Below are 14,663 nucleotides of genomic sequence, written 5' to 3' on the forward strand. Positions count from 1 at the left end.
TTCAAAAAAATATATAAAAAAAACAATAGATATTAAATAGGTAATCACTGCAAAAAGATACGTCTGCCTTTCACAATGATGCAACTACTTTCACCACCTTAAAAACCTTGAATAATGTATCAAACAAATTGTTTGGATCACAGACGGCAACAGGAAAAGGGCTGTAACATGTCACTGTACAGGAATATAGCGGCATAAAAAAAGGAAAGGGCATACCGTACTTTACTGTATTTCTTATCTCTCTACATGAAATAGCGTAGTCTACAATGCTATTCTCTAAAGTACGACGATGCACGTCACTCCAGCGTAATGAAGAGTGATCTTTTTGGAATACAGCAGGTTAATGGGGCAGAGGGATACGTTTGCTTTCCAGGCATATACACCGAGCACTGTTCAGAAACGTGATGTAACGAGACCGGGGCCTTTTATATGCAGCCGATTGGATCTTTTAAGCCAGCAGAAACCTTGACCCAGATTTCCGAATATGGTAGACAGTAGGGATCGACCGATATCGATTTTTTAGGGCCGATACCGATAATTTGTGAACTTTCAGGCCGATAGTTTATACCGATATTCTGGGAATTTTCATTTTTGAATCTGCAGAAAATGAATATGTTTATTGTTAACGTGTAGTTTTTTTTTTGTAAATCTTTCTTTTTCATTCACACTTAATATTTTGGTGTTTTATTTTTTTAACTAACTTTTAGCCCCCTTAGGGACTAGAACCCTTGTCCTATTCATCCTGATAGATTTCTATCAGGATGAATAGCATCTCACACTATCCCTGCTGCCCTGTGCTTTGTTCACACAGCAGCATGGAGCCGACTATGGCAGCCAGGGCTTCAATAGCGGCCTGGCTGCCATGGTAACCGATCGGAGCCCCAGACTTACACAGCTGGGGCTCCGATCGGAGGAGCAGGGGAGAGGGGACCCTGTGGCCACTGCCCCCAATGATTAATACTGGGGGGCTTGGGGGGGGGGGGGGGCGCACTGCGCCACCAATGAAGATAAATCTCTCATTTATTCATATACAGGAGGCGGGAGCTGGCTGCAGAATCACATAGCCGGCTCCCGACCTCTATGAGCGGTAGCTGCGATCCGCGGCACCTGAGGGGTTAACTACCGCAGATCGCAGCTATTGCTCATAGAGGTCGGGAGACGGCTATGTGACTCTGCAGCCAGCTCCCGCCTCCTGTATATGATTTAAAGAGAGAGGTATCTTCGTTGGTGGCGCAGTGGCCATAGCCCCTCCCCTCCACTCATTGGCGGCAGCAGCAGCACAGGGGGAGGGAGACACTGCTTCCTTCTCCCCTGTGCTGCTGAGGGAACACTGAGAGCGCTGAGAGCAGCGCGATCTGTGTTCCCAATAAGTTATCGGAATATCTGCAAAATACATGCCGATACCGATAACGGTCAAAATCCTGAATATTGGCCGATAATATCGCTAAAACCTAGTAGACAGTATAAACTAAAGGGCCCTATTACACTGCTCTAATAGGGCATAACCTGTCCATATAATCGAGCAGCCAATCAGCCGATGAATGAGCAAACGGTCATCTGTCTGCTGATGGCAGGATGAAAGAGGCCAGATTATGTGCAATCAGGGATGTGCTGCCGATAATCAGTACAACTGAATGATGGAGAACCCACTGCAGTAGAGATCATTCCTCCCACATTCAAGTGAATGGAGCTTAGACCCGCCCAGGCCAGTGATACTAGTCGTGATGTCACTCAGCCAGCGGTAAACAGGGGGAAGGCCACGGTGCTGCTGGAGCGCCGCTGCCCTCTCAAACAGCTGATCAGATGCTGATGATCTATCCAAAAGTATCTGATCCCTGAGATCTAATGTGTATGAGGCCTCTCAACTCTCCCACGACCATTCATTTCAGGGAAGATAAGAATCAGGCATGTTGGTCCTTTCGTTCTCAGGAGACAAGCCTCTGCCGGAGGCGTCTGTCAGTAGCTTTCTCCCCTCTCCCCATTCACTACAGATAGATGCATATGTGCAGTGAAGGGGAAATCACTTTATGTCGAACAATACTAGGTGTATGACCAGCTCTAGTCTTGGAAGCAAGCACAACGTGAGGACGCATGATTTTATTACACTTACTGAATCAAAGCATGGACTGACAAAGTAATCAAGATAGGCAGGACATATGACACTGTAGATTCCTTGTGGGCATCTGCACATATTACTACAAAGAAGCCATTTACAGAACTTTTAGGAAAAGCATAACAGCTGACAGCCAGGGTAGGACAGATACAAAAACATGTACCAGGAACTCATTTTAAGGATAGGGTGCATGCCTTCTGTGTGTTACAGACATATATGAGCAAAATGCCTTCATGTCATGAAAGATCTGCTCCATCATGAGCAGAGTTTCCTTTTTAAGGTTTTCTTTTTTTGAGCAATATAATTTTTATATTATTACGATTTACATTTAAAGAGGACCCTTCATTACAATAAAAAATCTAAACTAAGCATACAGACATGGAGAGCGGAGCCCAGGGATCTTCCTGTACTTACTATTATCCCTGGACGCCGCTCCGTTCTCCCAGTATAGGCTCCGGTATCTTCAAATTTTCGGCTCAACTCGGAGGAGCGAGAAAAAAAAAAACCTCTCAGGTTATGAGCTGAGCGCTGCGATTGGCCAACACTCCAGCCTGGGAGAAGGAGACGCCCAGGAGAACAAGAGCAGGCTCCTCCCAGTTGAGCCGAAAATCTGAAGATACCGAAGCATATAACTGGGAGAACGGAGCGGCGCCCAGGGATAATAGTAAGTGCAGGGAGATCCCTGGGCGCCGCTCTCCATGTCAGCATACTTAGTTTAGATTTTTTTTATTGTAATAAAGGGTCCTCTTTAAGTATTTTTACAATTGCAAGGGCTACGGGTAGCAGGGACCACAATCTGTGTATCCTAATATATCCATATATACAGTACATACTATTGGTTTGTAACAGGTTCATCAATGCAATATGCTACCCAGGGTTAACATAACTGTACTTGAAAAATATAACCCTCCACTGAATCATTGTAAGGTGGGCAAGAAGAGGTTAAGACAGAACTGCTTAGACCCCCCACAATCACAGACTATTGGGTAAAAATGTATATATAGATATTAAAAAAGGAAGTTCATTGTAAGCTACACAACAAAAAGTAAATATGACATACGACATGTTCACTTACTTTGACAAAAACTGCACCATTGCCCAAACTCCACCATACATGAGTCCTTTAATTAACCAGGAATCAATATCAAGATCAGCAATGAACCCAACCAACCAAATCACCAGGAAGGGTGTTCCCAGCATTACTTTTTGCCGAAATTCCTAAAAAAAAGGTAAAAACTGTAGATCAAACCAAAGTTTATAAAATACTAAATATAAAAAATTATACATATAACTAAATACACTAGTTTGTGATTGATGTGATAGATCGCAGTTAAGATAATATCTTGTAAGAGACGGACTGGGCTGACCGACTCCAGATAGCAAATACAGTACACGAGTGGAATATCTGTAAAACAACTAAAGAAAATAAACTCAAACCTACACTCCTGGGAGAAGTGTTAGATAATCATGGACCAGAAGACAAAGAGATATAGTAAGAGTATGACAAACTGTTGGTGGTCCATCTGTGGGAAACGTAGAGATTTTGAAGAATATAAAGCACTCCCTACTTTTGACTATGAATATAGACAACGTGACTGCCTTTATGTGACAAACATCTAAAACAGCAGCAGGAGGAGGAAAATCCTACCACACTACCAGTGGCGTAGCTAGAATTGACTGGGCCCTACAGCGAATTTTTGAACAAGGCCCCCCCCCTCAGCAAATTCATCGCAATCTTCTTCGCGGCAGCTGCTCCGTCTGTTTCCTACAGTGTCATTGTATAAGGCCTCATGCACACGACCGTTGTTTGGGTCCGCATCCGAGTTTTTGCAGCTTGGATGCGGACCCATTCACTTCAATAGGGCCGCAAAAGATGCGGACAGCACTTTATGTGCTGTCCGCATCAGTTGCTCCGTTCCGTGGTCCGAAATAAAAAAGGAGATTTTTTGTATAACTTACCAGTTAAATCTCTTTCTCGCTCTTCCTTGGGGGACACAGACCTTGGGTATAGCTCAGCTCCCTAGGAGGCGTGACACTAAGTAAAACTGTTAAGCCCCTCCTCCATCAGCTATACCCTCAGCCTGGAGATAGAGGCTACCAGTTGCGTGTCCAAGTAGTGAAAGGATAACAACCAATAACGGAAACAACCAGCCAGCAACCCAACGGGGCGCCAGACCATAACCCTGTAACCAAACACAGAAGGGTGGGTGCTGTGTCCCCCAAGGAAGAGCGAGAAAGAGATTTAACTGGTAAGTTATACAAAAAATCTCCTTTTCTCGCCCATTTTCCTTGGGGGACACAGACCTTGGGACGTTCAAGAGCAGTCCAAGAAGGGAGGGACCACAAACCCAAGGCGGAACACCACCAGAGCATCAGGAAACCGCTGCCTGCAAAACCAGGCGGCCCAAAGCAGCATCCGCTGATGGATGCGTATGCACCCTATAGAACTTTGTGAAAGTGTGCAGAGAGGACCAAGTGGCTGCTTTGCACAACTGTTCAGCCGAGGCCCGATGCCTCTGCGCCCAGGAAGCTCCGACTGCTCTGGTGGAATGAGCAGTGACGCCGAAAGGCGGAGGTCTGCCCTTGGCTCGATAAGCCTCAGACACCGCCAGTTTAATGAAACGGGCAATAGCCACCTTGGAGACCGCCAACCCTCTGCGCGAACCCTCCGGAACCACAAACAGGGAGTCCGTGCGCCGAAAGGACCCGGTGACCTCCAAGTAAATCCTCAACGCCCTGACCACATCCAGACGGTGCAGTTCCCGTTCTCTGGGGTGGGAAGGAGAGGGACAGAGCGACGGAAGGACGATGTCCTCATTGATGTGAAAGGCGGAGACCACCTTTGGCAGGAAAGTCGGGGGACAGGCCGAAGCACAACCTTATCCTGGTGGAAGATCAGGAAAGGTTCGGAGCAAGAAAGAGCCGCTAACTCCGACACCCGTCGGAGAGAAGTGACGGCCACAAGAAAGATGACCTTGCAGGACAGAAGGCGAAGGGAGACCTCCCGTAAAGGCTCGAAGGGGGCTGATTGGAGCGCCGAGAGCACCACATTCAGGTCCCAGGAAGGAACTGGAGGGCGGTACGGCGGAACAGAGTGAGCCACCCCTTGTAAGAAGGTCTTAATTGGCCCTAGAGGGGCCAGGGGACGCTGGAGAAGAATAGACAGCGCCGAAATCTGACCCTTCAGAGAACTGAGGCACAGCCCCAGGTCCAGACCCGACTGGAGGAAGGACAGGATTGTGGGAAGAGAAAACCGGAGAGGTGGGATGCTCCGGGACTCACAGAACCCCAGATAGGACCTCCAAACCCGATAGTAGATCCTAGAGGATACGGGCTTACGAGCCCGGATCATGGTGCGGACTACGTCCGCGGAGAAACCCCGTCGCGTTAAGACGGCGGTCTCAATAGCCACGCCGTCAAACGTAGCGAGCCTAAATGCTCGTGGAAGATCGGTCCCTGAGAGAGAAGGTCTTCCCTGGAGGGCAGTGGCCACGGTGCGTCTGCCAACAGCAACATTAGGTCGGCGTACCAAGACCGGCGGGGCCAATCCGGGGCGATTAGAATCGCGGGGACACCCTCTGCCGCGATCCTCCGAAGAACCCGTGGCAGGAGGGGAAAAGGAGGAAAGACGTACAGAAGGGAGAATTCGCGCCACGGAAGGACGAGCGCGTCGGCGCCGTATGCCTTCGGGTCCCGTGCCCTGGCCAGGTATAGGGGGACCTTGTGGTTGAATTTGGAGGCCATGAGGTCCACGTCGGGGCGACCCCAGCGAAGACAAAGGGCTTCGAACACCTCTGGGTGCAGGGACCATTCTCCCGGGTCGATGGTGGACCGGCTGAGGAAATCCGCCGCCCAGTTGTCCACCCCCGGGATGTAAATCGCAGATAAGGCCGGCACGTGCGTCTCCGCCCAGAGGAGAATGAGGGTCACCTCTTGCATCGCTGCAGCGCTGCCTCCCTGATGGTTTATGTATGCCACAGCCGTGGCATTGTCCGATTGGATCCGAACAGGGTGGCCCCTCAGCAGATGGGTCCAGTGTCTGAGGGACAGAAGAATCGCCCTCAGTTCCAGAATATTGATTGGAAGTCTGGACTCCGATAGAGACCAAACGCCCTGGACGGACCGGGGAGGGAAAACCCCCCCCCCCACCCCCGTAAGCTGGCATCTGTGGTAATCACCAGCCAGTTCAGTGGAAGGAAGGACTTCCCCCTTAGAGGGATATGCAACCACCAGCCGAGGGAAGCCCGAGCCAGGGGAGGCAGAAGAAAGGTCCTGTCCAGACTCCTCGGTGATTTGTCCCAGGCCGACAGAATTGCCCTCTGAAAGGTGCGGGATCGGAATTGTGCGAACGGCACCGCTTCGAAACAGGCAACCATCTTTCCCAACAACCGCATGCTGGATCTGAGGGAAGGGCGGTGATGACGGAGGAGACTGCGAACCGACCCGCGAAGGGCCAGACGCTTGTCCGACGGAAGGCGGACCTCCGCCAACTCTGTATCCAGGAGCATCCCCAGGAAGATCAGCCGTCTGGAGGGGGTAAGGGAAGATTTGGGGTGGTTGATAATCCAACCGAACCGCGTCAGGGTCTCCAGAGTGAGTTCCACACTGCGGGATGTCTGAGAGAAGGAGGGTGCCTTGACCAGGATGTCGTCCAAGTATGGGAGAAGAAAAACACTTCTTGAACGTAGAAGGGCCAAGACAGGGGCCAGGACCTTGGTGAACACTCGAGGAGCCGTCGCCAGACCAAAGGGAAGGGCGACGAATTGGAAGTGATCGTCCCCCACCGCGAAGCGCAGGAAGCGGTGATGACATGGAGCAACCGGAACGTGGAGGTATGCATCCTGAATGTCGATTGAGGCCATGAAATCCCCTCTTTCCAGGGAGGCCACTGCGGACCTGAGAGACTCCATCCGGAATCTCTGCAGTCGGAGAAAACGGTTCAGGCGTTTTAGGTCCAAGATCGGACGCACTGAGCCTTCCTTCTTGGGAACCACAAAGAGGTTCGAGTAGAACCCCCTGAACCTTTCCGTCGGAGGCACGGGGGCGACGACACCCTTGTCCATTAGAGAGTGAATGGCCGCGAAGAAGGCGGCCACTCGTACGGGATCTCGCGGAGGACGGGATCGGAAGAAACGGTCTGGCGGAATGGACGCAAATTCGATTTTGTATCCGCAAGATACAATCTCGAGCGCCCATGCGTCTGAGATGTGGGCCCGCCATACGTTCCTGAATAGGAGAAGGCGGCCCCCCACCCGGGTGGGTGGGGGCGCACCTTCAGGCAGAGGGCTGCTGGCCTGTGGGAGCCCGTGCAGGCTGGGACTTGCGCCAGGTAGGTTGCGTCCGAAAAAACGGCTTCTTGCGTCTATCCTGGGCTGGGCCAGAGGAAGAAGAACTGGCCGCGGGTCTAGACCCGGTGGGCTTGCGAAAGGACCGAAAACGGGACGAACCAGCGCGACCACGGGGGGCGCCCATTGGCCTGGACTGGGGGAGGTGAGTACTCTTCCCACCCGTGGCCTCTGATATAAGTTCGTCCAGACGGGTTCCGAACAGGCGGGAACCCGTGAATGGTAGGCCGGCCAAAGAGCGTTTGGAAGCGGCGTCCGCCGCCCAAACCTTCAGCCAGAGTTCCCTCCTGACAGAAACTGCCAGGGCAGAGGAACGGGCAATGAGGGCACCCGCATCAAGGGAGGCCTCACAGACGAATTTTCCGGCCTGAACAATTAGTTGGGCTAAGGAACGGAGGTCCTGAACAGGGACGACCGACCCTAACTCCCGTTCCAGTTGCAAACCCCATTCAGAGACCGCTTTGCCAACCCAGGCGGAGGCAAAGACCGGTCTAAGGGCCGAACCAGAGGCAGTAAATATGGCCTTGGAGAGGGATTCCGTACGACGGTCCTCAACAGACTGGAGGGAAGATCCGTCCTGTACAGGAATAGTAGTGCTTTTGGACAGGCGAGCCACGGGAGGATCAACCTTAGGCGGGGATGTCCACGTGGTCACAGAATCCGCTGGAAAGGGATAACAAATGTCCAGCTTTTTGGGTGTAATAAAGCGGACGTTAGGCCGAGTCCAAGCCTTGGATACCACAGAAGAAAAATCAGCGTGTATGGGAAAAACCTTGGAGGCCTGTTTGGGGCGGAGAAAGGACACGCCGGCCTGTTCAGAGCTGGGGGGGTCATCGTGTAGCTGAAAGGTATCACGGATGCTAGTGACAAGATGCCCCACCGCGGACGCCAATTTGGACGGAAGCTCTGAGTCCATGTCCACCTCCGAATCCGCCAGTTCTCCCTCAGAAAGCGTATCCCTTTGAGAGGATAGACTTGACTGAGCTCGCACGCATGGCGGAGAGAGCGAAGCATCTGGAGAAGATGTGCGCTCAACCCTTGAACGTTTCTGAGTATGCCGGGCCCTGGAAGATTCGCTGGGAGGCAGGGAACCAGTGGGGGCGGCAGAAACGGTAGTCCCAGCGGGTGCGACAGGGATTGTGGCAGCCTGCGGGAGAGGCGGTCTATCCACGAGACGGCCCACTACGTGTGTAAGGCTTTCCACCGCCTGAGACAGAGACCTAGCCCAGTCAGGGGGTTCAGAGGCACCGGGGGGCGCAGCGGGAAGCGGGCCCTGCACCGGGGCCTGACATGCAAGGCAATGCGGCTCAGATTGCCCACGCGGAAAAAGTTCCTTACAGGCGGTACAGGCATGGTACCAGGGTTTGGGGGCACCTGTGGGATCTGACATGCTGAAGTGTGGTTGTACTCTAATATAGAGACCACAAAGGGTTATAGCAGCTATGACCAGGAGGGTTAGGAGAGGGTTAACTGTCCTACCAGTGCCTCAGAAGAACGTCAGGAGATGGCCCAGATCAGCAGCAGCAGAGAAGCAATGAACAGCAGTGAGCAGCAGAGAGCAGCAGAGAGCGCCCACAGAAGCCGAGCGATGTACACAGGAGGTTAGAGTCCCCCACCGTGTCCCAGCTTCCTGTCAGGAGTGAGGAAGCGCGGGAAACCTCAGCAGAAAGCGCGGGGAACAAGCTCCGCCCCCTCCAGCGCTTGAAATGTCTCCTGTGAAGGAGAACGTAGCTCCGCCCCCAAAATGACGCGCGCGTAAGCCCCGCCCCCCGCCGGGACCGCTAAGCCCCGCCCCCCGGTCTCGGCGGGAAGGGGGAGAGAGAGAAGAGAAAAAATGGAGTCAGCCCCGAATGAGGGGGGGGGGGGAGAGAAAGATAGCAGCGTGGGGGGGAACGGCGTGGGGGTGCTGAGGATGCTGCTGTGCTGCATTGTCCTGCAGATGAGCGCTCAGAATGAGCGACCACGGGTGCCCCCCTTACCCAGAGGGGTAGATGCTGCAGATAGGGACGGGGTATGGGCTGGAATAGCCATCTCACCGTCCGACGTCTTCACCCTCAGTCCTTTCCAGCAGGGTCGCCCCTTCAGCCACTGGCACCGCAGTGGCAGGAAGCTGGAAGAGGGGCTTGGCGTGCGGGCGACCCCCTAGCTGGCGGGATGTAGGGGAGCCATTGCTGCCCAGATCCTCCTATTGCTTCTGTGGGGGAGGCAGCAGTGCAGATAAGTTGGCACTGGCGCAGCTCAACCCCGGGAGAGCAGAGAGGTCTAATGCGTCTCTGGTATCCCTAGGAAAAAATAAAATAACAAAATTAGAAGAAAAAGTAAAAATAACAAGGAGAAAACAGCCCTGCAGTAGCAGGGAGTGTCTTGCCTCCTTGGACACTAAGCTAAAACTGGTAGCCTCTATCTCCAGGCTGAGGGTATAGCTGATGGAGGAGGGGCTTAACAGTTTTACTTAGTGTCACGCCTCCTAGGGAGCTGAGCTATACCCAAGGTCTGTGTCCCCCAAGGAAAATGGGCGAGAAATATAACCTGTCCTATTCTTGTCCGTTTTGCTGACAAGAATAGGCAGTTATATTAATGGCTGTCCGTGCCGTTCCGCAAATTGTGGAACGCACACGGACACCATCCGTGTTTTGCGGACCGCAAAACACACAACGGTCCTGTGCATGTAGTCTTATACTGTTGAGGGGACCCTGACAATAACATCTTTTAGTCCTCCTCCTGGGTGGGCTCCTTCTGAGTTCGGACCCCAAAGAAGGCGCTTCCCCTACAGCTATGCCCCGGCACACTACAATAAAAATGCATATGTATTTATAAAAATATATAATGACACACATTATACACTGACCAACAATAATAACGTCTACATCATAAAGCAGAGATCTACAATCTTTTAAAGATCAAGAACCACACATGGTGGGATTTTTTTTAAACAGTTTTTATGGTAGTTATCAAGCAGTTATTTGAGCCAATCCCAGAAGTGGATTCAATAGAAAGGGGAAAGATAAAAGAAAGGACTTTTCCATCCTGCTGGATCAACTTCTGGTTTTCGCTTAAAAAAACTAAAACAAAAAACCTTACATACAACCTCCAATAAAAAAATATCTATATAACCACAATATGCAGAAGTGCACACATGACAAGAGGTGGCAAAAGTGGCATGGAAAAGTTAAGGTAACTGGAAGTAAAAATACAGGCAATTATAAATGTATAGCATCAGAAGCATATTGGCCATAGACCCTTCAGGGAAATTTCCAGAGGGGCCGATGCCCAGGTGGCCTCCTGAGCCCTTCTCACAGCCGCCAGATGGATACATAACAATCTGATGCTCTCAGTATTAATAAACGTGAGAGCATCAGATTCTTAAGCACCTGGCCGACGGCCGTAGGTGCCCGCCTGAATTCAACTGCATCGCCTTCCTCAGGACAGTGATACACTTGAATACTGCAGCAAGGGTGGTGGTATTTTGTGCTGCACTGTAGTATTTGGTTCTGCAGAGGTGGTATTTTGGGCTATGGTATTGCTGGCCCTGCCTACTTGTGTTGCCCCGCCTTCTGTCAAATTGGATACGCCTACAACATGGGGCCACTATTAGGTTTCCAGGGCCACTTTAAGTTCCCAGTCCACCCAGTATAGCATTCATTCATTCTCTACAGGACCACCAGTGACATCCCAGTAAAGCACTCGACTATTTCCAACAGTCTCATAGAGAATGAATGGAGCAGAAGGGCGCATGCTCTACCTAGAGCTCCATTATGGCAGAGGATACTGCCAATCATATTGATCTGATCTAGGAGGAACGTTTCTAAAACACTATGACAAATCTGGTGTCTGGCTGGCACCAGGAGTGGGATAGTTTGTGGACTCCCACTGCAGTCCTTGGTAGCCGTTTGGCGCCGGTGGTGTTGTGGAGTGGGCCTGCTGTGTAACCTGCACTCCCTGGTGTATGGTAGCCATCTTGGCCCCTAACAGGTAGGATTCAATGTAGGAATGTGGAACCTACACTCCCTGAAGTGTACGGTAGCTGTTATGGCACCTAACAGGTAGAATTTAGCGTAGGAACCCGTCTAACAGAGATCGTCTTGACGCTTGGCAGACGGGCTCGGATAGTTTTGTACAAAACGATTTGCCAAGTATCTCGCACTTATAGTGTAGCACTTGTTATTATTATGCAATTTTGTACTTTATATTGCAGTCAATTGTCGCATTGCATGTTTTTTGTCTTTCTAAATCTGGTGTCTGCAGCTACAAACACTACTCTGAGATAAAAGTCTAAGCAGAAATCTGACTTCTAACACTTTCACTATACGTCTTCCCTTTAGGCACTTGCCATAGCCAGAATATAAGAGCTTGTTCTTAGCTTTCACACCATACTGGGCTCATTACAGAAGCCGGGGAGCAGCATCAAAAAATGTTACTTATACTTTGAGTGTGAAGGTCTACAGATGGGAAGAAGCTGCAAGTGACATCAAGAAGAACCATCTCAGCCTCTTAGTGTGATCTTTCCCCCCCACGTACAAGGCGAAATACAGGAACTTGTTTCATGTCATCAGCCTTTATCAAAATGAGAATGTGTCACCATCTATTGTCACATCTTTGCAGGGCAGGGTGGGGGCCTTTTTTCCCACTAAAGGAGTGACAATATGAGCAGCTATCTGGCACCTATTCATGACAATTGTCTACTGTGATTCAAATGTTTACTGGCATCTGGATCGTGGAAATTTTTCTCTCCCGTTGAGGAGTGATGATATCTAGACGCAGACATAGAAATAAGTGACCAGTATCAATTCCCTACTTATCAAAAATCAGGGCATCTAAGCCCCTTCCCCCAGGAACCCCCGAAACCCAAATTTTCCCGGACTGTCTCTGAAAATCAGGGACATTCCCGCCAAATTTGGGACATTTGGCAACTATTCAACAGGAGGCGATGTCTCTTTGCAGGTTATTTGAGTCAGACTTCTAGCCAAACACAAGAAGATTTTTTATTATTTTTTTGTCAACAAAATATTATGGTTTGATGCAAAATTGCCTAAAGGTGCCCATAAAGGTAAATTTCTGGGTAACATTTTCACAATGTCCCAGGTGTCTGCTCTCAAGTAAGACTCTATTTGGCCAAGTCGTATGCATTCGTGTAACAACACCCACTGGACCTAAAGGGTTTGATCACCAAGTAACACAGCGCCTCCTTACCTTGTCTGCCTTGAGCTTTTTCAGGAATGAGGGATTATCATAGCCTTTGGCTTGTCTGGCTTCTTGCAAATGGTTAATCATCCAGACATTTTTTCTCTGTTTTGCTAGATCAAGTGGAGATTCTCCCTGTGGGAACATATGGAAAAATATGAAGACATTATTAGGAATTATTTATTCTTTGAGGCATTCATTTCACTAACTGGTAAAAGGCTAAGTCATTTCTTTACACAGAAGAAAGCCTATAAATCAGAATAATCACTTCACCTTAATATTCTGTGCATCAACGTTGGCACCGGCATCAAGGAGCAAACTAATGACTGTTGTATTTCCAGCCAAAACAGCCCAGTGTAACGCAGTGTTCTTGTGGTATTTATCGCCGAGATTAACGGACACATTAAACGTGAGAAGCAGTCTTGTGGGGTCTACACTACAAAGGCAAAAGGAAAAAACGACTTCACATACGGTATGAACCACATATATTGACTCTTCATAAATGTTACAATCTCCTACTGTCATGTTTACAACTTTAAAGGGGTTGTCCACTCTTTCTAAATTGATGGTCTATCATCAGGATCAGCAACATCTAATCAATCCAACACTCCACTCCCCTGCAGATCAGCTGTTCGGGGGCAGCTCTGGAAGTAGGCACCAAATAGCCTGACATCTGCACTTGTAGTTTGAATGGTTAAATGAGGTGTCAGGGGCCATCTTATGGACAGGACCTCTATGTGGACAGCACAAATTTGCCCACAAGGAGACATGTCTTTTGAAACACAGAACATGGCGCAGAACGTCAACAAAGGCTACATTAGTAAGTGCCATACAGTCTCTTACATACACATTGGTCAACAGTAGCCAGACAGTGGACAACCCCTTCAAAGGAACATATCCATCACAATATATTTTTATCACATATTAACCTATATATTCTACGTAATTTTTTTTTATTTTATAAAAAAATAAAAAGTTTTCTATGAATACTGATTTAAAAAAAAAAAAAAAAAGCCTTTATTATGAATATGTCCTTTTAACCCCTTTAGGACACAGCCTTATTTCACCTTAAGGACCGGGCCATTTATTGCAAATCTGACCAGTGTCACTTCAAGTGGTGATAACTTTAAAACGCTATGACTTATCCAGGCCATTCTGAGATTGTTTTTTAGTCACATATTGTACTTCATGACACTGGTAAAATGAAGTCAAAAAAAGATATTTTACAAACTTCAAAGTTTCAATTCTCTACTTCTATAATACATAGTAATACCTCCAAAAATAGTTATTACTTTACATTCCCCATATGTCTACTTCATTTTTGGATTATTTTGGGAATATTAAATTTTTGGGGGATGTTACAAGTTTAGAAGCAAATCTTAAAATTTTTCAGAAAATTTCAAAAACCAAATTTTTAGGGACCGGTTCAGGTCTGAAGTCACTTTGCGAGGCTTACATAATAGAAACCACCCATTCTAGAAACTACACACCTTAAGGTATTCAAAACTGATTTTACAAACGTCGCTAACCCTTTAGGAGTTCTACAAGAATTCATGGAATATAGAGATATAATTTCAAAATTTCACTTTTTTGGCAGATTTCCATTTTTATATTTTTTTCCAGTTACAAAGCAAGGGTTAACAGCCAAACAAAACTCAATATTTATTGCCCGGATTCTGTAGTTTACAGAAACACCTCATATGTGGTCGTGTACGGTTACAGAAGGAAAGGAATGCCATACGGTTTTTAGAAGGCAGATTTTGCTGGACTGTTTTTTTTTTTTTACACCATGTCCCATTTGAAGCCCCCCTGATTAGGGATAGGCAGATATAGATTTTTTAGGGGCGATAACGATAATTTGTGAACTTTTAGGCAGATAGCCGATAATTTATACCGATATTCTGGGAATTTTCATTTTTGAAAAAAATAAATAAAAATTCCTACACAAATCTGCAGAAAATTAATGTTTATTGTTAACGTGTAGTTTTTTTTTTTGTAAATCTTTCTTTTTTATTCATACTTAA

The 14,663-nt window shown here is 48.5% G+C and overlaps 1 protein-coding gene across 1 annotated transcript in view; it reads right to left on the reverse strand.

Moving 5' to 3' along the window:
• ZDHHC17 (zinc finger DHHC-type palmitoyltransferase 17) overlaps positions 1 to 14,663 on the reverse strand; it is a 55,952-nt gene that overhangs the window by 15,521 nt on the left and 25,768 nt on the right. Inside the window, exons 7-9 of the mRNA XM_044280413.1 lie at positions 12,913 to 13,075; positions 12,649 to 12,774; positions 3,189 to 3,331 (exon numbers count right to left, since the gene is read on the reverse strand). Coding sequence (XP_044136348.1) covers positions 3,189 to 3,331; positions 12,649 to 12,774; positions 12,913 to 13,075 — 432 coding nt within the window. The remainder of the gene's footprint in view (positions 1 to 3,188; positions 3,332 to 12,648; positions 12,775 to 12,912; positions 13,076 to 14,663) is intronic.

The sequence above is a fragment of the Bufo gargarizans genome, chromosome 2 (genome assembly GCF_014858855.1).
Source record: "Bufo gargarizans isolate SCDJY-AF-19 chromosome 2, ASM1485885v1, whole genome shotgun sequence".
Lineage (NCBI taxonomy): Eukaryota > Metazoa > Chordata > Amphibia > Anura > Bufonidae > Bufo > Bufo gargarizans.